Source organism: Rhopalosiphum maidis, chromosome 1 (assembly GCF_003676215.2).
Source record: "Rhopalosiphum maidis isolate BTI-1 chromosome 1, ASM367621v3, whole genome shotgun sequence".
Lineage (NCBI taxonomy): Eukaryota > Metazoa > Arthropoda > Insecta > Hemiptera > Aphididae > Rhopalosiphum > Rhopalosiphum maidis.
This window is the reverse complement of record NC_040877.1, coordinates 28,749,975-28,776,671: the sequence shown is the minus strand read 5'-3', so window position 1 is coordinate 28,776,671 and position 26,697 is coordinate 28,749,975. Positions and strand designations below refer to the sequence as shown.

The window sequence follows — 26,697 nt, the reverse complement described above, 5'->3', positions numbered from 1 at the left end:
CAATAAATCAATTTCACTGGTTTATGATATGATGACATTTACGATTTACTCAAAAGTTAATAACAATTATATACCTAATATTATGGTATAAATATAAATTGTTATGATAATTAAATAGTAGGTAATAATATAATCAGGGCAGTGTTTTCGGAAAAAGTTAAATCTACCTATTGTATTATAATACTATAATAATAAAATAAATTACTATATATCAATATCAATTATCAATATATTAATATATATAACAAAATATACTTTATTCTTATAATTATAAAGTTATAGAGATGTACCATAGGTTGAAAGACTGTTTCCGTTCAGAAATCAGAATTGTTTTTTGTATATAATGATAAAGCAATAAATCATTGAATTCAAATTGAACACATTCATTGCCGGGAACTACTATAGACATCTACTGTATATTGTTTATACGTTGTACAGCTGTGGTACACACTTGCCCACTTTTTATAAACAATTTCCGTAGTTAGTTTGTTAATTAGTTAATTGAACATTAGCTAAAATAACCACGCCATTAAATATAATCATCGTTCATTCAAGGTTACGTTGCCCCTAAGCCAGTAATCCCTAGACCCTAATCATAAGACAATACTACGTTAGAATTTAGACTATTTAGAGATTAAAATGCCCTCGAAAGTAATAGTTATATATCTTATATACTAATATATAATAAAAATATCTATAGAGTATAGGTACATGCAACCTTTCTGTATCTTTGATTAGGTATGTTATAATATTGTAATCATAATTAAATTATTTAAATTACATTACAATATTTATAAGCGATGGCACAATAGTTATATTAAGTTAAAACTAACTATGAATAGTACCCATTTTAAAACTCGTTTGAAATCGTAGATGTAGAATATTATAAAATATGTGTATTATTTTTATTGTTGGTTGCATTGCAATTTGCAGCTTACTGCTTAGAGTAATAAAAGTTGAAACTACTTTATTTTACAGGCTATATACACAGTTGGTATATCTAAGGCCACAGAGTACATAAATATAATAATATAATATTATAGTTTATAGATTGCTGTCGATGCTTGAACTTGTTCCAACCTTCAAGTCTTCATTATCACAGCAGATGTTAGTGTTGTTGGTGTCCAGAAACAACCACCGCGTACTAACACTTAACTGTTCAAAAAAATTATGCTCACAATAATATCATTAAATCATGAAAATTAAAAAGCTATGTTCACTTTAATACATCATTACTTATATAAATATAAGTACTTATAACCTACATATTTATATCATATTCATATATGAGTATATATATAATTAATATTGACTTTTCAAATAAAATATAAACACTCGAAACTCGACTGTAAAACATATGTGTGACACTGTGGCTTGTATGAATGTGTCATATACAAGGCTATAATTGTATTATTATAATGTATCTAATATCTATTGTACTACAGATGGCCAGTAATACTCAATAACCGACGACACGCCATATAAATGTTTAATTATTTAACATATTATTACGTTATTACATAATTATCAATTGATTTTTATTGTGCCAAGCCAAGCCTATTATTTTAAACATGCGGCGATTCCCAAATCGAGCCACTCACCATGGATAGGTACGTGTAGCTTTATGATGGGCTGTTGTTAACAATTATCATTCATTTATTATAATTTATGGTCTAAATTTTCTGTATCTACATTAATAATGGTTGGGAATGTATGGGAAATATTCAATTTAATGAATAAATATTAGACAAAAGACACTAGACACTGAGCTATATAATATAATGTAGAATTATTTATTGCTATTTGCCAGACCATCCGTGCAACCAGAGACATGCCGGATCTCGAATTCCGAGGGCCCTGGTGGAAAATAATGTAGGGGCCCCCATAAAAAAATGTACAATATAGTATTTTACCATTACATTTTTATTACAAATCAAATTGTATTATTAATTTATAACTATATTTTATTTTAACATATGTGGGTAATAGTGTAAAATAATATTTAATAAATTATTTATTTCACATAATTCAAATTTATTACAAAAATATCTATGGGAATGTTGTGCAAAGTAAATAGCGTACATAGTATATAATATAATGAATATAACACATGTATACTGATACTGAATATATTTTCAAATTTATTAAATAAAGTAAGTAAATTATTTTTAATTATTTTATTTAAAAAATTTTTTTTCTTGATTTTGTGTTGGCAAAATTGTCAATTATCTTCTCAATATTTAGAGTTTTGGTTCGTTCTTTTTCTATATTTAAAATTACTATAATAGCTAATAGGTACCTACTATATAAACGTTTTTGTCGAAATGAGTTTCGTTTTTTTTACTTTATCTTCAAAATCAAAATCTTAACTTAAAGCTAATAAAGTCCATATTGAGTCACTACTGTTAAAAAAATGAACAAAGTTTAAACAGTTACAAAAATTTTTTTTTTATTTTACTGTGACACTGTTGCATCCAAAATAACTAGAATTAAATTATTGCTACAGCAGTCAGCAATGGACATACTCACATACTTGGCTGATAGCAAATAAGTTTTATCCTTGTTTGCACTCTTGAATGTGTTCCACTCATCACAAAAGCTCCGTCATATCCTGGGTCTCGACAATTTTTAATATCTAAATTCTAAACATTCTAAATTTTTAAACCATGTTTCATTAAAACGTCTTGGCCTAGTTGGCCCTTGGGTAAGGTTCACATAATCGACTACCGATAAAAATAAATTAAAAATAGTTTCAAACCAAAATCCAATACACCATTTTAAAAAAATAAAACAAATTTCACCAAATATCTATTTTATTTTATGATATTTTGATGATAAATATACATAATATCGGGACCATGGGCCCCCCTAATATTTCAAAAAGTCAGAACCCCGGTACAATGCACTGCTTGCACCGGCGGTTTATGATCCGGCATCAATCAATAAGTTTTAAATGAGAAGAAAGTGATGAATGTTCAAGAAAAACATTAAAAAATAACTTAATAAGTTGTAAACTAAACAAAATATTGGTTCCTTCTTCCCATAAAAATAGAATGCAAAAAATCGATTGGTATTTTTTTTTTTTTGACTCATGATAAAATTGTTACTTTAAATGAATATACATGTAATACACCCATGAATCAAAAATAATTATTAAATTAACCTACAGCTAAAAAATTAATCTGAACTCTGAAGAAATAGTAGTGGCTAATTTAACTATCGGTTAAACCTAAATTCTAATGGTTAGTTTAGGGTTAACTGGATTTCAAAAAACAGTTTAACTGAGACATAGTATTAACAGACAGTTAAGTCCTATAAACTGTTGGTTAAAGTCAATTGAAAAACCGATCCTTATACATACATAATTTGTATTAATAATGATAAAAACAGTGTTTTAAATTGTATGATTCAATTAATATTTAATATTAATCTAGGTTTTATCAACATCCCAATGGCTGATACAGAATTTTTTGTTTTTGGTTTCTAAAATTTTTAATATTATTTTGTATCATACATTTAAATAATTTGTAAGCATTTTATGTTAGGCCTTACAAATATAACTTTTAAGGGAGGCCCTTGAATTCACCACTGCACCATTGCACATTAACTATTAAGTACGTAATAGTAAAAACTATATTTAAAATCTATGGAACTACATTCTTTACCATGATCGTAATATAAAATAATATGTTCTTTTTTATTTCTCTAATGTACATTTTATTCGGTTTATTAATAATACAATTCTGTGCTTTATAGCTTACTTGGTTACACTGTTACTGATGATAATGGTAAATGTTTATCAATATTTAATTATCAACATCAACATATCAAATAATAACACGATAATAATTATCTTAAACCGTGGGTGACAAGTCTTGATTAATGATTATATAATCAGACATCTGTGTATGGTCTCGCTAGAGTTGATAGACGTCAAATTTAATTGTAAATAAGCTAGTGAGTTAACATTTGAAAATTTGAATTCAATTTTAGTTGAAATATTTAATAGGAAATACGTAAAAATGGATAATATGGAGGAGGAAATAATTTATGCCGATGAAGAAGAAGTTACGTATTTTCAATCTATTACAGGTGAGATTTTTTAAAATAAAATGTCAAGGTTGTTGAAATAAATTATGAGTAATCATTCATTACTATACATCTACATACTTAAAATTTTGTTTTCTCACATAGATTACATATGGAATATTTTAGGATTTGTTCAAAATAATGGATGGTACTTCCTGGCTTTTATAATATTATTGGCATATTTAGTCCCAAAATTATGGCCTCATTATTTAAAATGGTTAGAACAAAGAGCAGTAGCTGCATATGATGCGGACATTAAAAAAAGTATGAATAAATTTGTTTGAAATTAATAAAATTACACTAACCATAAATAATACATATATAGATCCAGATTTATTTAAACAAAAACAAGAAGAATTACAAAAAGCTCGAGCAAAATTCCAAGAAGAATATGAGAAAAAGGCTAAAATAGCACTTGAAAAACAAAAAGAAGTAAAATTAATTAATTAATAGGTATTAAAAATTTTAGTTCAGTTTTAAATTAAAATGTAATTTGTATGTTAGAAAGAAAAGAAAATATTAGAAGAAAAACGAGCATTATTAAATAATGGAACAGGAGGACAGTCAATTAATAGTTCTGAAAAACCAAAAAAATCAAAACCAGGTAATATTTATTTTTAAATTGAATTGTTTTATATTAACGAATACCCATTGTTAATGATAAAATGATGACAATTTTATCACATTTCTATCATTGAATAAACAGTCATATTTAATACGATTAATTTCATAATTCTACTTTTTTAATTGATATTAAAAATATAAACATTTTATCTTTAGGTATATATTTTGTATAAATAAATTACTTAATTACTTGTAAGCAAACTACCATGAATCCATGACTCACTAAAAAAATAAATATTATTTCATTTTCATAATAATGAAATATAGGTATACAAAAACAAATTTATCAACTGTATAAAGTTGATATAAATATAAATCTAAATAGGTTAATGTGCTTAAATTTTTTCAAATAAATTAATAAACATTTTGTTTTGTTTAGATTACAATCCTTTAATGGGATCTGGCAGTGGTTCAAATTATAGACCTCCAAGGAGAAGTGCATGTTCTGGAGGAGGGTGTGGATAAAAATGGAAATATTGAAAAATAAATATGATACTCAAAGAATTAATATCTATGTAACATTGATATTTTATAATATTATATATAGTTATATATTAAAGTTTATCCCTCAGCACATATTATACTTACTATAAAAAAACGCAGTAAATTCATGGGCGTAACTAGGATTTATAGTTACAGGGATTAGTCTTAGAACACCAAAGTTAAAAATAATTTGAAGGCTAATTGAGGCTAAAAAGTAAAACCTTATAGGGGAGCTAAATACAAATACAGGGTGGCTAAGCCTCCTCCTAGTTACGCTGATGAGTAAATTGAATCTGCACTAGAGTATATATTGGGAAATTTCATAATTCATAGTTATTATACTAATACTCTGAAAATGTAATATTATTTATGTCACTAAAAATGTTAACATATTTAGTAAAAACTTAGATTTTATATTTTACTATTGATTTTAAAATAAGATATGAAAATTAAATAACAATAAAGGGATTAAAAAACATTTTTAATATTATATGTATTAGCTGGAAGTTATCATTTTGAGTATGAACCCACAAATAACATACTAGTAATAATGTTTTGACAAAACACTAGAGATTGTGGTCCATAAAAGGACTAAAGGACTACATTGAAACAATTATGAAATATGTCGACAAAAATTTTACATATAATTCAGCGCATTGTTTACCTTACTTATTATAAATAGAAATTAATTTTAGTATTACGAGTATTGATACAATGACTGATAAACTTTAGCTGGGCATTAACTATAAGTAGGGCCAGGTTTTTTTTATAAAATTTGAATTGAATTCTGAAGCTACATAATGCAGCATTGGTGGTAAATTCTATTATCTTACACCATAGTGGTAAATTGTGTCTGGTTACATATTTACGACAACGTTGCAGTGTGTGCGGATCTTAATGTTCCTTTTATTGATTATATGTATTTTGTACTTTTGAATGAGAATAAAAATATTGTTCTTTTACAGCCTGAAAAAGGGATGATAAAAGGAGAAGCATATTAGGGGGGAAAGGGAAGCAATCGCCCCGTGTGCCAAATAGTAAGTCTTTCAAAGTGATGCCTGTGCATTTTTTAGTAGGAAAAAATGGAGCTAATATATTTTTATACTTAAGTTAATAAAATCGTAAATACGTCTCTGGATAAAAGATTAAAACGGATATCATTGCAAAATCAATAATAGATTTATCACTTAAAATCTAAAATATTTGAATAAATGTCAAGAAAAATGTAGCATCAAATTATTCAGTCTAAGTGGAACTGTAGGTCTTAATCATGGGTTGACAACTATAAGTAACCTAATAAAGTATATTTCATTAATTATTTTGTATATCCATTATTTAAGTTAGTTAAATTAAGTGAGACAAACCTTAACTAATTAAATAAATATGAATAAAAACTATAGCTTATATAATACCAAAATAGTTTGTTTTTCAATTTCATATTTTTTAAACCCAAGTAGATGAGATAAATATGAAGATGTATATATTTTTATTTGTTAAAAAACACATTGTAAATACTAATTTTAATAATTTGCATTTTTATTATTCATTAGCCATTCAATAGAATTACATAAAATTTGTTAAGAATTATTAACATTATTAAAATCATTTAAAACACTATGTATATCATAGTTTTATAATATCAAGTATATTAAGACATTAAGAATTCATACTTACACCTTTATTATTTCCTTAAATATTTCATAATTGTTACACAAGTAGTTATTCTGAAAATAATTTTTCCTTATTAATGTTTGATTATTATTTTACAGTTTTTAAAAGAAATACTAACATAGCTAAACTGAAGCCAATAATTTGTTTGTTTCTTTTTTTCTTTTGGTATTTTGAATAATTTTGGACACTGTAGTTTGTTTTTAGTTTATAAATGATACGACTATGCCTATTATAAAAAGTCAAAAGTAATATTAAATATGTAATTATAATTAATACATATAATTTGACAACTTGATAATACTAATTAAAATTTAAAACAAAATATACGTTTAATGAATAATCTTTATTCAAATTTAAATTAATTTTTTTTTTATAAGAGAAATTATAACTAATTGGATTAATATAGTAATTTTTTTTTAAAAAACAATAACAATATATCATGCATAACATCATACTTAGAAAACCAGTATTTTAAACCATTAATTTAACAAAATTGTTAATGGTTCTTGGTTTTTGTTTGCATAAAATTCTAAAAACATTTAATTCAAACCTAACAAATCACAGAATATTAATTTCAGATCAGTGCTGGAGGTACTAGTATGTCCAAATGGACCCACTGGGCTGGAAAAGGTTAATATACTAGGATAGAACCAAATCTACACATTAAAAATTTAAAGTTTATGAAAACTTACATGAAAGGGAAGGCAACCAATGCAGTATAGTTTGAAAGTAATTTTAAATCAAAATTACAAATTTGTTTGAGATCATGTTTAAGCTGAAACATTAAAAAAAAAATAATAATAACAATGAAATTACATAACATATAACAATATAATATCATTATTATATTAATTACTTTTTTTAAATCCAAAGCTTTATAAAAAGTTCCTTTATTCTGAATAATTAAATAATTTGTCTGATTATGGTGGTTATCAGCTTCCAAATCCTTTATTATAACAGATAAAGGGTTTGAACAAAATATATAATTTTAAATGTAACATATATATATATTTTATGATAAACAAATACTTACCAAAATATTTGATATTGATCGACTGGTGAATAATTTGTTTTTAGAAAATTCTATTGATTTCAAAAGTTCTGTTAAAGTATATCTTAGATTTGTTTCTTCACTTTAAATATTCATTAAAAATTTATTATATTAATAATGATATTATTATTATATTATGTAATAAAACAAATATTATTGAATAATAATTATTCACAGAAAATATGATTAGTCATATTGATTTTTTATGCTATTTTACTATTTTAGAATTATTTATCAAAGAAAGCTAAGATAAAATTTTTATAATTTAATACCATAAATTTAAACTAATTTCTTATAATTAATTGCTGACTTACAATAGAAAAAAATAAGTCAATGTATAATATATGTATGGTAATATGGCTGAACACTTAGTAAATACAACAATTATCATTATAAATTAATTTAACTTATCATTTTAAATATAATATAATATATAATTTATTTTCATATAATAAATCAACTACTTACGTTTTACAAGAAAAGCTTTTAATAATGTGAATCATTTTAATAAAACAATAACCAGTATAATAGGCATCCCACCCAGCATGGTGTAATTTCATGTCTTGAGCTAAAATGTATAAAAAAAAAAACATTTATCATTAAAATGCAATAAAATAATGTGTTATAAACATTAATTAAACATAAATAATAGTTTAGTATTTAAATATTAAGATTTAGAAAAAAATATTCATTAAAAATTATATTACATATTCTATTTTAATATAAAAATTATTATTTTTATTTCTTCATGAAATGATTATTAATGGTTATCTTAAATTAATAGGTTTATACCAAGAACAAGACAAAACATAACATTTTAATTTGAATACTATAGGTTCTTTGTAAAAAAAAAACAATTATTGCTAGTAAAGATATAATATAAATATTGAGCATTTTAAAATTTGTTATATTCTTACGTTCTTCAATACCAGTCAGTTGAATATGCATAGTATCTGAATATCTTTTACCCTCTCCATCTTTTAAATATGAATATATTTCTGAGAGAGAACTTCCCATCCACTTATCTAATGAAAAAATAATTCTTATTAGTTTATAAAAATGACAAGAAAATCTAAATTTAATAATTTAATAAATTTTACAAACCATTTTTAGATACTATACGTTTCACTTCTTTACATAATAATTTAGTATCATAAATTGGACCAAAATTGTTTGATACAAAATTTTGGAAATCTTTGAAGTTTTCTGAAATATGAATTTAGGTATGTATTGTATATACATTTTATTATTTACAATATATTGTTGCAATAAGATTTAATTTATTATAGATGGAAAACTTGTAATGGTGCGATTAACAATTTTATATTATGAAAACATAACTACTTCAGATTTTAAATTTATTTAGCATGATAAAAATTAATAATACTGATACATACGATTATACTAACCAGGTAAGGGTGTAAAAAATTGGTTGGATAAAATTAAAATATCCAAAGCACAGTTATGCCCAATTAATGGTTTTTTCAACTTCGATATTAGAGTTATTAAATACTTAATACCCATCATTTTATTTAATAAACTTAGTTTTAAATTTTCGTAAATTGTACTGTTTAATATTTCCGAGTTTGTATTATCTTTTATTTTTGTAATATTTAATCCTAAATGACTCTTAAAAAAATATATAATTATAAATATTATTTTATTATAAGTTCTTTTATTATAAGTACTTCATCTATAAGTATATATTTTAACTTTTTCAGAAGATAATATTGCATTAGGATAATATATGCAGGTTCACTGCATCCATTTATTTCTAAAAATGTCTGCTCTCCGTAGTTGGCTGTATCATACCATTCAGAAACAATTTTTAAAATTTTCATTAATTCTTTTTCAATAGAACGAAATTTTAAATTAGTTTCAAAATATTTATCAAAAAATAATTCATCCGACATTTCTGACTTTATTTTTAATTCTTGTTCGTTAGTTAAATATGGTACTCTGCTATGAAATAACTTAAGCAAAAATGTGAATAAATAATTAATGCAAAATATTAATTTAATAAATTTAAAATAAAATTTACCTTATTAAAATCGAAATTATGTTTACATAAAAATTCAACACATGATGTTTGAAAATTTACCACACTATCAGACTTATAAAATGTCTGAGGGTAGGTATAAAATGAGTAAGCACTCATATTAAATGTTCTGTGATCAGCATCATAAACATAAATGGCTATACCTAACTGTATACAGGTTATATCAGATACTTGTTGGCGCAATTTTTTATACCGTTCTTCAGTTGTATCAAATAGACTGTAAATGCATTTATGATATTAGTATAAAGTAGATGAAATTATTTAAAGATAATTAAAACATAGATATAAGTAACTAGTGAGAATATTAAATATAACAATATTTTACTAATATACTTACAATCAGTATAATTTTTAATAACCATTGTTGTAATAATATAAATATATATAAATCAAACAGCACACTGAATAATTTACAAGCTTGGTGATAGGGTAAATGAAAAATATGAAAACAAATTGTTTTATTTACCTATTAAGATTATAAATATATATCAATCTTTATTTTTTAATATAGAATTTTATTTTTAAAAAAACTTTCAGAAATGTCTGTTATAAGTTTATAACTAAGATGATTTGTTTTAAGTTTCAAAGTTAATATTAACATTTAACACCAATACTTATCTTGTATTGAAGTAAGTTTACACTACCTAATATATAGCCTATGAATTTATTCTTTTTCACTTTCTATTGAGCATAAATAAAAAAAAATATATTTTTCATTTACTTTATAAACAAGTATAATCTAAATATCTCACTATAAAATAATAAAATATATTACCAAGGCGTTATTTTACCATGTTATACTTAATAGTTCTTGTTTTTATTTTAAATTAATAACGTAATAATTTATTTAGATAATAACTTACCTAAACGGTTTTGATACATTGTCATACAATTTGGAAAATTCCATATCTAAGCTAACAAAAGCAGATTCTTTGATTGCGTTTTCGATGACCGGTAATTTGGAATAAAAATTCTCACAAGTAATCTCACACATTATTTAAATTTAAATATAAAATTAAATTTAAAAAAAAGTAATGAACATCGATTTCGATTCTAATTTCTAATTAATATAAGCCATCAGGAAAAACCTATTTCTGTATTCAATATTAAATACTAAAATATAAATATATCTATTATCTGTTAATTTGAACTATAACAACTTGTTAACTTATTCACAATCATATATATTTTTGATAATAATAACAAGAGATCGTGATAAGGTTGACGCAGTAACCATAGATAATAAATATTTAATGTCTATGGACCAACTGGATTATGGTAACCGTTATCATAACCAGAGCGTATACCATGTTAACTATTACAAAAAAATTGTTGTCTGTTGACAAAAAATATTTTGAGGTTGGTTAATTGATAACATAGTCTTTTCTTTCTAAATAATTGTGGTACTTACTACCTAGTTCACCCGTTTGTATTTTAGAATTTTCATCCACAAACATCCAAGTAAGTATTTATTTAATTAATTAATTTGCTTATTATTCAATTGTGTCATACTTTCCATAAAACGTTTCCTGTTTGATAAATTTGATTTTTGACGTAAACTCAAAAGTTATATTTATTTTAATGTGTACTTATTGAGTTGCCGTATTATACATCTATACACAAGTTAGTAAATAATAATATTTTAACAGAATGTTGATGCCAAAAAAGAATCGTAGAGCTATCTATGAATACCTCTTCAAAGAAGGTGTAATGGTTGCTGAAAAAGATTTCCATAAACCTGTACATCCCGATATTGAAGGCATTCCAAATTTGCAAGTTATCAAAGCTATGCAGGTATTTAGCCATTTATCCTGTGTTTACTCGATGTGTATTAATGTCGTTTTGAAATTTATTTAGAGTCTCAAATCTAGAGATTATGTTAAAGAACAATTTGCATGGCGTCACTATTATTGGTACTTGACAAACGAGGGAATTCAATACCTTAGGGATTATCTTCATTTACCAACTGAGGTAAATACTTGATTTTATAAATTTATATTTAGATGTTTATTAAAAAACAGGCAATTTAACATTTATTTACAATCTATAATATTTTTATAGGTATTTAATATTTATTTATAAACTAACTTATATCAAATATTAATTATGATTGGAGCTCATAATTTATTCATGCACTTAATAATGCTATAATATGTATGCAACTATGCTTTTTAAAATCTTTAAAATAAAAGCTCATAAATTATGTATAAGTAAATCTTATTCACATTTAATATTTTTTACTACAGACTTTTATGAATAGAAACTTTTTTGTTCATGACTTGTTTATAATTGTCTATATCAATAATTTAACCATTTATATTTATATATTGATTATATTTTAAAAAGTAGGTATTTTTTAAACTTAACAATTTTTTTTTTTGAGTTTTAATAAACAGTTTGGCACCTAATTGAATCAAAGTTATTACAATGATATAATTAAAATTTGTATGCTCTCTAGAATGTATACAATGAAATTCATAATGTGCTGAAATATGCAATCATAAAAAAACATATGTTTATTAATATAATCCTTTTGCTTTGAAGCAATTTTTTATGTTACTTACTCTGTCTCAAAAAAGAATAATCATTATTCATTCATACCGGCAGTGGCATTGCTAAGTTTCCTTCACCTTGTTAGCCGATGTTTCCCAAAGACAATGTACAATCATTTAAAACCAATATTCCTAATTTTTAATATTATTATACTTAATTTGGGGACTGCCTAATAGTACGGGTTTTTGGTAGAACTGTAGGAAATGTATGGAAATACAATGGACTACAATTGATTGGCCGACTAATCATTCTCTTTTGAGACATGGTATAAGTATTTATGAATTGGCATGGTTGATATTTTTTTTTGTGATGTAAAATACATATTAATTAATACTTGTCTTTAGATTGTTCCAGCTACATTGAAGAGACAAGCTAGACAAGACGCAAGAGGACCCAGAACAACACCAGGAGGAAGGCCTGAAGGCGGCAGATCTGGTGAAGACAGAGCAACTTATAGACGAGCTCCAGGTGCACCTGGAACTGACAAGAAAGCTGAAGTGGGTGCTGGTACTGCTGAATTGGACTTTGTAAGTATAATTTTTTTTCATAATATATTAATTTTTTTTTTATATATATATACAATTTAACAATAATTTTAATCATATGTTTTTTTTTTTGTATAAATTCAGAGAGGACCTGGTGCATTTGGTGGATTTGGCCGTGGTAGAGCTCCACCTCAATAAATGTAATTAATTATATTACTTAAAAATAAAAAATTACAAAATAAAAAAAAGTATAAAATTTATAAATTTGTTTTTATTTTTCCATTTTTTTTCTGGTCATTAACCTTAGTAATATTTAATAGTAATTGTATATTTACGTTACATCTATTATGAAAATATTATTTTTTCAATATCTGTCACTTTTTTAATAAGTAATTACTATACTCTTTAGATTAAGAGCGCTAATTATATTCACCTAAAAATTCAAACCTATATGCCTTCTAGCAAGGTGCTCTGTGATTGCTGGAGCTGGGAACTGATTATTATTGTGAACTTATTTGTTTTTTTTTCTACTGCCTGGTAAAATTATTCTAGTTCTAGTAAAAAAACAATTAACTACTATTTAAAAACCATATAAAGAGTGTTAAATAAGTATAACTACTATTGTTATCTTAATTAAGTATTTATCCTAATATATTGTTATATTCATAAGTACATTATCATAGATTTTTAAACCATTACCTTTGAAAAGAAAAACAATAACAGACTTTAATTATCTATACTCTGTCCAATGAGAGAATCTGCTAATTCTGCACAACCCCCCACGTCACCCTGCTATAAAAACCGGTTTGCCTATGGCAGAGTGTCACTTGGGAATGAGCAGAAAACTGATTTTGGTTGGTCTGCAGTGCGTTATCTATCTAAGCAGAGTAAAGTTATTTTTATTAAAAGAATTGTAATGACTAGAGTAATAAAAGCAATTAAATTATTAATATATTTTGTTCAATGTGTAGAAGGAATTAATATATAATTTGTCATTAAAAAATGATTTTCTTTTATAGGTTTAACACCAAAATATGGGTATTCTAAATATTAATTAAAAATGTAAACATTTTGAAAACTAAGATAATGTTCTATCTTTTAACTAATATAGTAGGTCAATTCATTCTAATATTATAACTAAGCACTATTAGTCCTACTAAATGAATAATTGAAATGTGTAGAAATGTGTGCTCTTTTTAAAATACAAACAATGTATTGGAGGGGGGTTGTTAGTGTCCTTTAATGATAATTAAAAGTAAAACTATATTAACTGAACATTGTTTTTATTTAGCTTAAAATACAGGAAGACCCCTACTAATGAAATATCTCTTGTTCTAATTAGTAATTTTCAATTTTTAATATAAATATAATAAAAAATTAAAATTTGACCACATTTTTTTGGGGAAAAATTCAAAGTAACCAATTTGTTATTTAATTATTAAAAAGTTAAATTGTAAAAACGTTTACTTAAGTCAAGTAGTTTATTTCTTACAATTTTTTAAAAATATAAATATTTTTTTGGAGTAAATTAATTAGAACTGTTATACATTTTTTCATAGTACTTTTTTTTTTTAAGAATTTCAGACGAGTATCTTATATTATTAATTATCCATATTCCGTATAATCTATATAATTTTCATACATCTAACTTATATACATTTTTCATTTTTATTTGTTTAATCTTTCTGTTACACTATAAATTAAAGTTAAATTGAATTCATTGTTTTTATTTTTATCTTTTATTAGACTAACTTTTGTTATTAAAAGTTTAGGACATGAATTTCATAAAATTGTAATAATTTATTCATAGAATTATCGAAATACATTACCATTTACTTATTTATAGATTGTGATAGTTATCATAAATATAATCTTGTTGAATACATTAGATTAATGGATACCTACTAATTTGATACTTATTAATTATCAACTGTATGTTCTGTTTATAATCGCATTAAAAATCTTAATTCAAGATCAACAATTATTGCATTAAATACTAAAAAGAATAATAATTGTTTATATTCATAGCTCAAAAAAATAAAATATTTAACCATTCTTTTAAAAAAGATTTTTATTATTGTTGATTAAAAATTAATAAGTATTAATCTTGCATCATTATGGGTATTAAGTAATAATTTAGGTATAGTATTTATTATTTGGTACTACCCTGTGTGTATGTTTGGTAATAAGGCAAAATTAAGTTTTACATCATGTTATTTAAATAATCCTATTTACATATAAATACTTTTTATCCAAACATAAAAGTTAATTCAAAACTCCTACAACTTGAATTAAAATTTTTAATAAAACTTGAAACAGAATGTTGCCATGCATTACAACACTACGTTAAGTCAACTTCTAGATTTTTTTCTTAGCAATATTTTTTTTTAATTTTATTTAATATATGATTGGCAATTATATAATTATAGATAGGTACAACTACATAAAACAAAATATTAACAATGCCTAATTCCTGCGGAAATAGGGATTGGTTACTGTATCAAATACTCTACTAGCGTTGAACTTTTTTGTATGATTATAGTTAACAAACAAATCTTGAAATTTCACTTTACATCCTAGAGGCTATATGGCTATTACTTAATTTAATAATTATTTCATGCACTGTTTTTATACATGAGTTTAAAAAAATATTGAGTTTCTAAACAATTGCTTTTGTAAGTTTGTGAGTTGTGACATTGTAGCCTGTAGTCTACTATAGATATCTATTTCATCATCTATACTTCTGGTTATAATTAATATAATTTATATGTTATAATATCTTTTGAGGGGTTATTATTTGTTATACATTTATACATATTATTCATAACAATATCTATTGTTGGCTGTTGGGAACTTATGGACATTTTATCTTCACACAATTAAATAAATGTAATTTAGTTTTAAAATATAAATTTAATTTCTTAGTTTATTTAATAAATATCATATAAAATTACCAATCTCTTGACTATTTTAATAAACCTACCTAATCCTAATTTCATAATATAAGTATATCAGTATTGACCTATTTTCTTCGTTGCTTCTTCTGACACTAGACACGCGTTAGTTGTGTTTGAAAGCGATTCGCCAATTATGTCTAAATCATCAGCGATGATTGAGGAGCTATATCTTCTTTTGATTAATTAATAAATCATCTTCATTGCCCTGTACTCTGTAGTATCCTTACTATCTTCTCCTGAACAAGATTTAAAAGTACTAGTGACAGGGCGCCCCCTGTATTTATTAGAAGCTATTCTATTTATAATTTACCTATCCTTAATTTTTTAATTGTCTTGGTTTCCAAGGTCCATACAAATTTTTGAGGACCAAGGTTAGAGTAACCTACATTTATCAAAAAAAAATATTTTAATCGTTTCTAATTTTTTTATATTTCCTACTTTCCTAGTTTATTGCCAATTGTACCGTTGTCTAAGTACTAAATTGTTAAGTTATTTTTATATAACTGTTATGTACATTGTTTATGGGTAAATTCATCTACATTCATGATGTTACAGCCTATCGCAGATATACTAGTCAGCCTTTTTTCAGACCAAAAGAGTCACATCTGGAAGTGTATGCGGGAAATTTAAACTCTACCTGGAATTACCTTTATTGCTGATTAGTAATACAAAGGTTGATAGTCAATAGTCAATAATTCTTCTGCAGATATTAAATACGTATATAATATATGTTGTATTAATGTATACAATTACATAATATACCTATGTAGTAGTAGCTACACACGACCCAATTTCATCTGTAATTAACAAATAATTGTATTTTATTTAAAAAAAAATAGCGAATAAATGAATCAATAAATGATGTTTGTATTATATCCGTTTTCATCAAAGAATTTCGATAATATAATATTTACAGCTTTTGTACAGTAAATTAATTTAAAATACTGTATATTTAAAAATAGTATACTTAATGAGTACACATTTTAGATTCTAAGCGGGTCGTTGAATATAATGGTTTTATAACGTGATTTTATTTTTTATATATACTTTTTATAGAAGAGAAAACGCTTCGATTTAAATTAGTTTTGATTAATTTTAAATTTTAATGTATTTCTATCATGAACCTATAGGTACGCCTTTACCTATTTACAAAGTCTAAAGTACGCAGGTATTGACTTATGACTTATAAGTTTATAATAAGTATAAGATATTGCTTATTCGACTTTATTATATGTTTTATGGAAGTTTCACTGTACATGAAAATATGAAATAATACTATAATAATTATTGGGAAATTGGATATATAATAGATACGATTTGTTCTTGTCAGAAGATAGTTCAATTTATGGTACAATATATTATAAAAATGTAAGCTTAATTTTATATTATATACCTATAATATTCACTTATATTTTTCTATACTTGTTGAAATTTTAAAGTTAAAATTTCAACAAAATTTGATATTTAAACCATTTCTTCTAAATCAACAAATAATAATATTCGTATGGATTACGAATATTATTATAATTATTGTATATACTAAATACTGTATACAATGGCATTTATAAAATATTTAGATACATTTTATAATGTATTTTTACGAGTTTACGACGAATTTATTCAAACTGTTCAACGGTTAGTTAGTAGTGAGTATTGACTTATAGATTAATAGGTAACAATTAACAGTTACTAATATTAAAATAATATTAGTAATCACTATAATTTATGCGATTCGTTTTCAACAACAATTAATTTAACCTACTGCAATATTGAAAATAGCAAACAGCAAGTAAAATAGTAATGTAATAAAATATAGGCAAAATAACTATGTCCTTTATTCGAAATCTTTTTTTGTATTCAATTAATTTTAATTTTTAAATTATTTATTTATTATCATAGAATTCTAATTTAGCCAACCATTACTCGTTATGTAGTAAATAGACTTTCCCGGATTTTTAAATTCAATTTTTATTATTTTTATAATACCTATTATTTTATTATAATGTATACTAATGCTTTTTAAATTAACTATCTGTACCTACAGATTAAATAGCTTTTAATAGTATATAAATTGTTTTGTTGAAACTTGGATTCGGTCAATAATCAATATGCAATTTGGTGGAAATATATAATTATACTCATAGGTGTAAAGGAAAATGTACTTAAACAGTTGAAAATACGTAGAGCAATGGTTATGATTTTATGAATAATAATATAATTACTATTCGCTTTAATTGTTAGTATAATAAGTAATTTATTATAGTTACACAACTGATATTTTGAAGTATCATTAAAAACATATTTTTTGTTTAATATCCTCGTGAAATATATATCAAACATGAAAGTAAGTATATATAGAAATACGAATTTTTATAAATTATTTATTAATGTTAAATTACAAAAATATTGGTTAACTAGCTCTGCTTTATGATTTGAGTACACTTTGTAATTGTGTAGGTCTCTATAATGAAAGTATTAAATTTGAATTCAATGATATATCATTTTTCACGAAAAATGACTCCATGTGGAGATGATATTAACCTCTATTTTTTAAGGACATTATAATTTATAAAATATTTATATTTTATATAATTAGGTATTATAAGTAATTAAATTTAATATTTATATAGGTAATGATAATAGTCGGTAGATTGAAATAATTTTTCCAAAAACATCGTGGACCCATGTCTTACATTTTTATTTTTTTTTTTAAATGTTAGTACTTATGTTAATATTAAATCATATAATATATTATTCTTATAATTTAATTATTTACAAGTCGACGTACTATGTATAGAATAATGGTGTCGGTGTGAATTGGTTTATGGTATATAAATAGCTAAAAATTAGTTTAAATATTGTGTAAAGTTCCTATGGTTAATTTTTTCATAATTACATCATAATAAAATTGTCATTTTATGTTTGAATTTCCAATTTTATGAAAATTTGAATTTTAAACGGTTATATAAAAAAAATTGTGCCAGTATTTTAATGTTTTTAAATCATTACCTAGGTAAATATATTATATAAGAACTATAAGCACCTATAATACTTAAAATGGTTTTACTATTAATAATTAATAGCGGAAATAGCAATGTAATTGTAAATTTGTAAAACCAAAATGCTGCGTTAGTTTGTGTCGGTTTGACTGACTGAAATTAGGAATATGTTTGAAAATTGTAAATATAAATAACAAATTACGATTATCTATAATATACTAAGAGATTCTTTTGTCAAACAATACTCATTATTTCGAATTATATTAATATTTTTAAACAATATTTTTACATAATTTCCAGTCGATATAAAACAACATTTAAAAAAACAAATAATATAATTTTTACTTTTTGATTTACAACACACATTGTTATTACATATTTTTTGAAGTAGATATTTTGATACATCAAAATTGAAATTCGGATGAATAGTTTATGAGTTTAAGTATTTAATGCGTTGGTGAGAGGAGTGGTGATACGAGGTGAGAACGAGGATACCCTAAAAAATGTTGGTCTACTACTCATCTACTAACCTAAATTTGAAATATTTTCAATTTATAAATTGAAAATTTATTTTAAAACTTTTCATTATAGTCGTTAATGTCTCAATTGAAAAATATCAAAAATCTATAGTTACAATGTTTTTTTTAGTCGTTTAAAATTTAAATTTTTTTATAAAATTCGTCAGTCTTAAAAATGAACAAATTATTTAGTAGTTAGAACTTAGAAGTTCATTAAAAGTTTTCTTTTCATACCTAAGTTTTGAAAATGTAGTATAAGATTCCTCATAAGTAGTTGATATTGAAACCCTACAATCTAATAAATTTAGAAATATTTAAAAAAATTTATTTTTCTATAGGAATTTTAAGTCCAAATTTGGACGAAATTACTTATTTAAATAATAAATAACGATGTTAATTATTATGCTATAATTTAAAAATATTATTTATGAGAACTTAAAACTTTTATGTACTTACATAAATTTTACCATCTATATACGTAATGACATATTTTATTTGTTATAAAATATCATATATTTATTGTATCTTATATTTATATTATGAATCTATTTTTACGGTTTTACAATGATAATAGAAACATGGTATTATTGGTATTATATTTTAAGTTATACAAGTTGATATAACATGATTAAAATGTATATTAATTATATTAATACTAATAGTATAATAAATGAAATATTTTCGGAAAAATTAATCTACTTACCGTAGTATTAAAAGTAAAATAAAGGACTTTAATAGTTGTATATTAAAGGTAAAATATATATAACATATTATCATGAAATATAGTTTTGACAGACCGTCTCCGTTCAGAATTGTTTTTCGTATTTAATGATATAGGTAAAATGAATATCAATGAATTAATAAATTTATAACACATCCATAATAATGTTCTTATGTACAGCAGAGCGGTACTCATTTGCCTACCTTTTTAACATCGTATCTTTAAATATTTTATATTATGATAAGGATTGGTGATATATAAATGCAATATTCTAGTATATATATGTATATAATAAATACCATGGTTTGACTTTGAATAATTCTATTTAGAATATCGATCGTCAATTTCTACGAGTTAACCGTTTTTTGAATACAATGCACGAAGCTTCAATGATATTAAATTGAATTTCCGCTTTCTACTCATTATCTGTCATGTTTTTCTCGCCTCGTTATCGGAAAATATCCGACATTTTTTACCTATTCAATCTGCCTATACAATATACATTTACATATTTTACTCAATTCACTGTAATTATTACAGTAAAGTGTTCAAATGCATTATTCAAAATTATTGAATACATGATTTTACGATGCACTACAAATGCTCGAACCATTTGGCAATACATAATAGTGTTTATACGTCAACACATCGATTGGTTATAAAATATACACTCCGAGTCCAATCTCAGAATAAATAATATTAATGTAATATACAGGTATTATACACTAAGTCGTGTTATTATAATATTGAGTTCCGCGCTGAGATAGATTTACATAATTGTCACCTTGATCAAATTATTTTTTCATCCAATAGTAACATATTTTTATACAGTCGTAAGTAAAATACATAATATTTTAAATAAACATATAATATGAATTATGGTCTAGTAATCGTTTTAATGTTTTATTGATATAATAATACTGCGAATAATATTACACGTATAATGTATGTACGAATAAACGATGCTTGAATACTTGACAATTAACATTAATATAAAATTCTCAACTTTCTTTTTTTTACTAGAAAAAAAAATGTAAATAATGAAAAATTGTAAAATTATGTATACTTATTTATTATTAATAGTATAATTTAACTAAGAATTTAATTATTTATATAGTCATTGTATTAATAACTTAATAATATATAATATTCACTATGTTTAACTAAATGAAAATGTTTTTGTTTTGTTTAAGTAATTTATGTTTTATAATAATCTTATAAGGTATGGAGAATGGAGATAACTTAAAAAATATACGTTAAAAATATTCGTGTCCCCCAAAAATTTGTCAAGTAGAGTAACTGGTTCCTTTTTATCACCCCCTTATTTAGACAGTAAACTATATTTACATGTAACATTAGCACTACGTATACCGTTATACATGCTGTATAATATTATTATAATATTTTCATTGGAAATTTTTTATTTAAAACGGTTTTACTGCACTTCCTGCTATCCGCCGTGAGTGTATACGTACACGTTATATTTTACGGTACTTAAATCGTTATGGTGATGATTAACATTTATTATCATACTATATTGGACACTTTTGATTATAGTATAAGAAAAACCTACACGATCGTCGATCGACAACAACAGTTGTTGTATATTATATTATAACCATAACAAACCGTGGCGTTTTCTGGCTTCCGATGCCGCTACAGATATAGGACTAGTAGTGAGCTAACGACGGCCTCATACCACCCTCCTAACACCGTCTGTCCTCCTGCACAGGCACTCGCGAATAATATAAATAATATATTATTATACATTCGCCGAAATGCGAAAACCTTTTATTTAAATTTATTTTCGTGCTTCGGCGACGAACACACATTTTGCTCGGAACCGTGTATATATGTATATACCATATTATATACATATACACCGATATACATTATATACCGCCTTCGTCGAGCAGGATTTACCCTCTACACCATCCTCGTCTATGTACAAAATGTACATATACATAACATATATACGACCGTCACTGTTCGGTTGGCCTGCGCACGTAACTCACCCCACACCCAAGCCCGCGAACTGAACAACAAAGAAATCGTGGCGGCGGCTGCTGCTGCTGCTGCATCAGCGGCTCGTTTTTACTGGGTCACCGCTGTGTGTATTATATGTGTAGGTACACCTTTTCGTATTGATTAGTTTTAATATCAGCTCGTAAACGGGCCAGAAAAAGCAATATTTTTGTATACCTAAATAAATAGTTTATCATAACAGTGTTACAATCCATAATACTATGCAGCTATATGTCATCATGTTTACGATTAACTGATCGAGTAATGCAACGCGATATAGGTATAATATATAACGCATATAATATTATATAGTTGTCGCTTTATATAAGATTACATGATTTGAATGTTATAACGGTGAATCTGTAGTAACATAGCATTTTTGTTCTTGAATCGTTGATATACCGAGGAGTCTTAATAAGTATTTCCAATTTCGTTTCAAAAGCGTATATACCAAATATTAATAATAATATTTTTTAGATACCTAAACACCTATTACACTTACACTAGGCTACACCAAGATGAGTTCGGTGTATTCACATAATAAATAAATAAAAACCATTACTTACAGTATATTGTATATACGGAGATATAAATATTTTTATTGATTGTGCCATTAGTCTTGGATAGGATTTTTGAATCACCGTGTATGTGGATGTATAACAGAAATATAATTGACATATGTATAATTAAGTAGCCATGTAATAATTTTTATTCTAATCAGTATTATTATTATTTTTTATTTTAATATATAACTAAATATTATCACACACCTAATATCTAGATTGATTTTTTTTAATTTGTAAGAATAAAAGTTTTACATAGTAGGTTAAAGTTACCTTTTATGTCAGTTATTTCTATTACACCCTGTATTTCTGTATATTATATTATGGTGTACGCATTACGGTAATAATAATAATATTATTGTTAGGGTAAGAATATCGACTTTGCCACTGAACAACCGTACACCAGTATACTATAGATATATATACAACCTACCATGTACTTCGTCACCCACGCTGGGTAGAGCCCCTCGCCAACCTTTTTGTAGAGTTTTTGTCTATTCCGTCATAAAGTTTGCAACCGTCTTTGTTTCACACACACACATACACCATAACACTCGGTCAAGGTCGCTATATCACCGCAACACTATTTGACTCACCCCTATATAACGTTTCACGCACACTCCCTAGTGGTGAACTCGCCACCACCGCCCAGCAGTTCTCTCGCTGTGACCAGGCTGCCAATTCTCGAGTAAACACTATTTACCTTGACAATGTTGATAATAATTATGTTAATAATATTATACCTATATAGTATGGTACTCATAATATTATATTATACTAATTATTACTTTGATTGTAGTGCGCCAAACTATTTATTGCTATTTTAAACGGTATAATATAAAAGCAGTTAATATAATATTTTTCTATAGTGTGATGACGTATATCCATTGATAGAGAAGAGGAAAGGACATTGCACAGAGCACTGTTTGCGATCGATCGACACAGCTAGGGCCTACAATTATAAAATACATAGATATATTATATATAATATTTAATATTTATATATACACAACTTTATATGTAATGCAAATAACTTTACAAGTTTGAACTATGTAATTTCAAATTTCGAAGTAATGGTTACTACGTTTTTAGCTAATTTACAATTTTTGTAATTATGTTAACGACTTCTCATTTATCATATTTTTAAAATCAATTTATATCAATGCGTGAATATGTTTAGTTATCTATACGTATTTGATTGAAATTATAATTATATGATCACGTAATAATTTTAATAGTATATGCAACAGGTATAGCGTATAGTGTATAAGTTTAATATGACATATAAAATATTTATATAATAACGATAATACATTTTGTTTAGATAATAAGTTAAAAACCTTTACAGTGGTAATTGCGTGGCCTGTACACAGAGAGCTTTTATTTTAATTTTATACTAAGTGCAATGTGCAGACGAAAATAAAATAAAACACATACAATTTTATAAATATATGTGCAATATATGTTAACGTCATTTAATGACAGTCATTGATTTTGTATATTAAATTTAATATCAGTTGGTGGCGTCGGCACTCGTCGATGCTGTAGCGGTGTAGCAAATGATAGTGCAATATGTACGACGCCACTAGCTGTTTCTTGGAAATTGTTTTTTGATTTAATCAATACAATATTATAATACATTAACAAGTAACGACTAGTAAAATATATATATAATATGTGCACAGTTAAAAGTGTTTACTTTTTTATTACAGATTTAAATTGATTATAATTACATAAGGGGTAGTCGGTCAGTGAGCATCGATTTCAATATTAATGGCCAAGTCGGTCTTTTAAAGTTGTATCTACTATTATATTAAATCACGTAAGTGTTAAACTTAGGCCTATAATCTATGTACTAATTTATAATTAGTAATGCTTACTTATTATCATGAAATATAATTGTTTATTTAGCAAACAGCTGCAATGGCACCTAGTATATACCTAATCAAACAATCAAACATAATATAGTTATAACTTCTCAAACGAACACTATTTAAATAAGTAAGCAAGTACTCTAATACGTTTAATTATATAATATATAACACGTCATGTTTATTTTCATCAGTTGAATAATTATACAAATTGTTAATATATTGTCTAATGAATTAAAAAAAATATACGAGTATCTGGCTTATCATTTTATTTTGGTACTTTATATACAGCTATTAATTATTACTAATAGTAGTTCTATAATATAGTATTACCGCCGGCCCATAATAACATACTTGATAATATTGAATCAATTACCTAAATAGTTACAGTAATTTAGGTAAGTGGAATGGAGTAAATTCACATTATGGTATTTTGTATCGAAATGCCTGAAAAAAATTTAATTTAAATACAAAATTTAAACTTATAGACAACATTTTAAAATTGTTTGAGATTGCCTCAATCAGTTTCTAAATATAAAATGACTGAAAAACCAACTGCAATCAAATTTACTTTAATTATCTTCAGTTTCCACATATAATTACTATTACCAATTATATAAAATGATAACTTTGCAGTACATAATATAGGTATAATTATTGTATATTTGTATTTCCCGGTCTGCTAAATTGCAAATTAAAGTTTTACTTTTAAAGTAAAAAGTTTTTAGTATTATACTCGTAGGTACACACTCAACTTTTACTCTTTATTGATTCTACTGAATTATACATGGTTTCTTTTTGTCGTGTTCAGATTTAAAATACTTATCTCTTTTTTAATATATTTCTTGTTCATTACATAATTTTTGGCTTGAGCCACTTTACTATAAATGTGTATATTGCTATTGCATATTGTCATATTGATGACTTCCTATAAATGGACTAAGGGGCGCATTTGACCGAGTTAAAAAGACTAAATCTACATATAAAAGATTATATATGTATATTTAAACAGGTCTTTTTGTACATTTTCTGCATAGTTACTAATTTTGAACCCAACGATAACTTCTATAAATATATCTTTTGTGATCAGTTGATTACAAAAACTTATATATTGACATTCAACCGTAACTCGATGAACATTGAATTCTTTAATTACGTGACTACATTGGAGGTTTGATACACGAAAAAAACTATATTTGCATTTGTGTTGTCGTGTTATGTAACACACTGATATATATATAGTAACTACGACATTCTACATTGTTTATTTAAATTTTAAGTTATAAGTATCTATCTAATTTCAAACAAACCATTTTTTTGAAAAAAATATGTATAAAAAGTTAACACTTCAATTTACCAGAATTGTACATAAAATCATTGATTTACAACTAACCTAATATTAGAAATATTGCCTAATATTAAAAAAATTATATATTTGTTTAAGCGACGATATAAATGATATTTCAAAAGCACTAAATTTTATAAAAAGGGTACCTAACTTGTTTAGTTACCAAATTATTGAAACCATCTTTAAATTCACATATTTTTAATACAAGGATGTGAAATTTATAGGTACAGTAAATAGTAATATATAGATATATATTTCTTAAAATTAAGCACTGTGGTTTAAAAAACCACTGTAGTATGATTTTATTTTTACCATTCAATTTCTATAGATATAACCCTAAAATTTTATGAAACTAGCTTGTCTATGGCGTTACAGCTTACAGATATACAGTTTATATTTTTCTCTACAATGGTAATTCAATAAATAAAATATTTCCATTATAATTTACTGGCTGAAATAAATACGTATAATAAAAATACTTCAGTAATTAGTATTAAGTTTAGAATTTTTATAACCGATTAAATTAATATAAATTATTATACATTGTTGACTGATATATGATAGTAGATATACCTATACTAGAATATAAGTATTAAGTCACATGGAATATATAGATCAATTTATATAAATAACACAACAAAAAACGTAATTATTTCTTGATTCATAATTGCATTGATATG

General features: G+C 24.7%; 3 protein-coding genes across 9 annotated transcripts; 2 read left to right on the top strand and 1 right to left on the bottom strand.

The window, feature by feature from the left end:
* Positions 1-1,474: 1,474 nt before the first annotated feature.
* Positions 1,475-5,289, top strand: LOC113549314 (selenoprotein S-like). 6 transcript variants are annotated; one of them, XM_026950557.1, is made up of 6 exons: positions 1,475-1,610; positions 4,010-4,092; positions 4,216-4,353; positions 4,415-4,521; positions 4,594-4,693; positions 5,093-5,289. In XM_026950557.1, the coding sequence occupies exons 1-6, from the start codon at positions 1,603-1,605 to the stop codon at positions 5,176-5,178; spliced, it is 522 nt and encodes a 173-aa protein (XP_026806358.1). In that variant the 5' UTR covers positions 1,475-1,602; the 3' UTR covers positions 5,179-5,289. The 6 variants fall into 6 exon arrangements, with proteins under 6 accessions (XP_026806358.1, XP_026806354.1, XP_026806357.1 ...); XM_026950553.1 differs by having other exon boundaries at positions 1,488-1,610; positions 4,195-4,353; XM_026950556.1 differs by lacking the exon at positions 1,475-1,610 and adding an exon at positions 2,228-2,251 and having other exon boundaries at positions 4,195-4,353.
* A 1,462-nt stretch (positions 5,290-6,751) lies between these two features.
* Positions 6,752-11,076, bottom strand: LOC113549311 (pre-piRNA 3'-exonuclease trimmer-like). 2 transcript variants are annotated; one of them, XM_026950548.1, is made up of 12 exons: positions 10,841-11,076; positions 9,960-10,194; positions 9,607-9,891; positions 9,328-9,547; positions 9,023-9,124; positions 8,836-8,943; positions 8,387-8,486; positions 7,901-8,000; positions 7,724-7,813; positions 7,560-7,642; positions 6,986-7,093; positions 6,752-6,920 (listed from the first exon to the last, which is right to left on the bottom strand). In XM_026950548.1, exons 1-12 carry the CDS (start codon positions 10,969-10,971, stop codon positions 6,878-6,880), a joined length of 1,605 nt encoding a protein of 534 aa, XP_026806349.1. In that variant the 5' UTR covers positions 10,972-11,076; the 3' UTR covers positions 6,752-6,877. The 2 variants fall into 2 exon arrangements, with proteins under 2 accessions (XP_026806349.1, XP_026806350.1); XM_026950549.1 differs by lacking the exons at positions 6,752-6,920; positions 6,986-7,093 and adding an exon at positions 7,372-7,488.
* Positions 11,077-11,301: 225 nt separating this feature from the next.
* LOC113549315 (40S ribosomal protein S10) lies at positions 11,302-13,275 on the top strand. Its single transcript, XM_026950560.1, has 5 exons — positions 11,302-11,438; positions 11,627-11,771; positions 11,835-11,948; positions 12,875-13,057; positions 13,160-13,275. Exons 2-5 carry the CDS (start codon positions 11,628-11,630, stop codon positions 13,211-13,213), a joined length of 495 nt encoding a protein of 164 aa, XP_026806361.1. The 5' UTR covers positions 11,302-11,438; position 11,627; the 3' UTR covers positions 13,214-13,275.
* Positions 13,276-26,697: the final 13,422 nt, after the last annotated feature.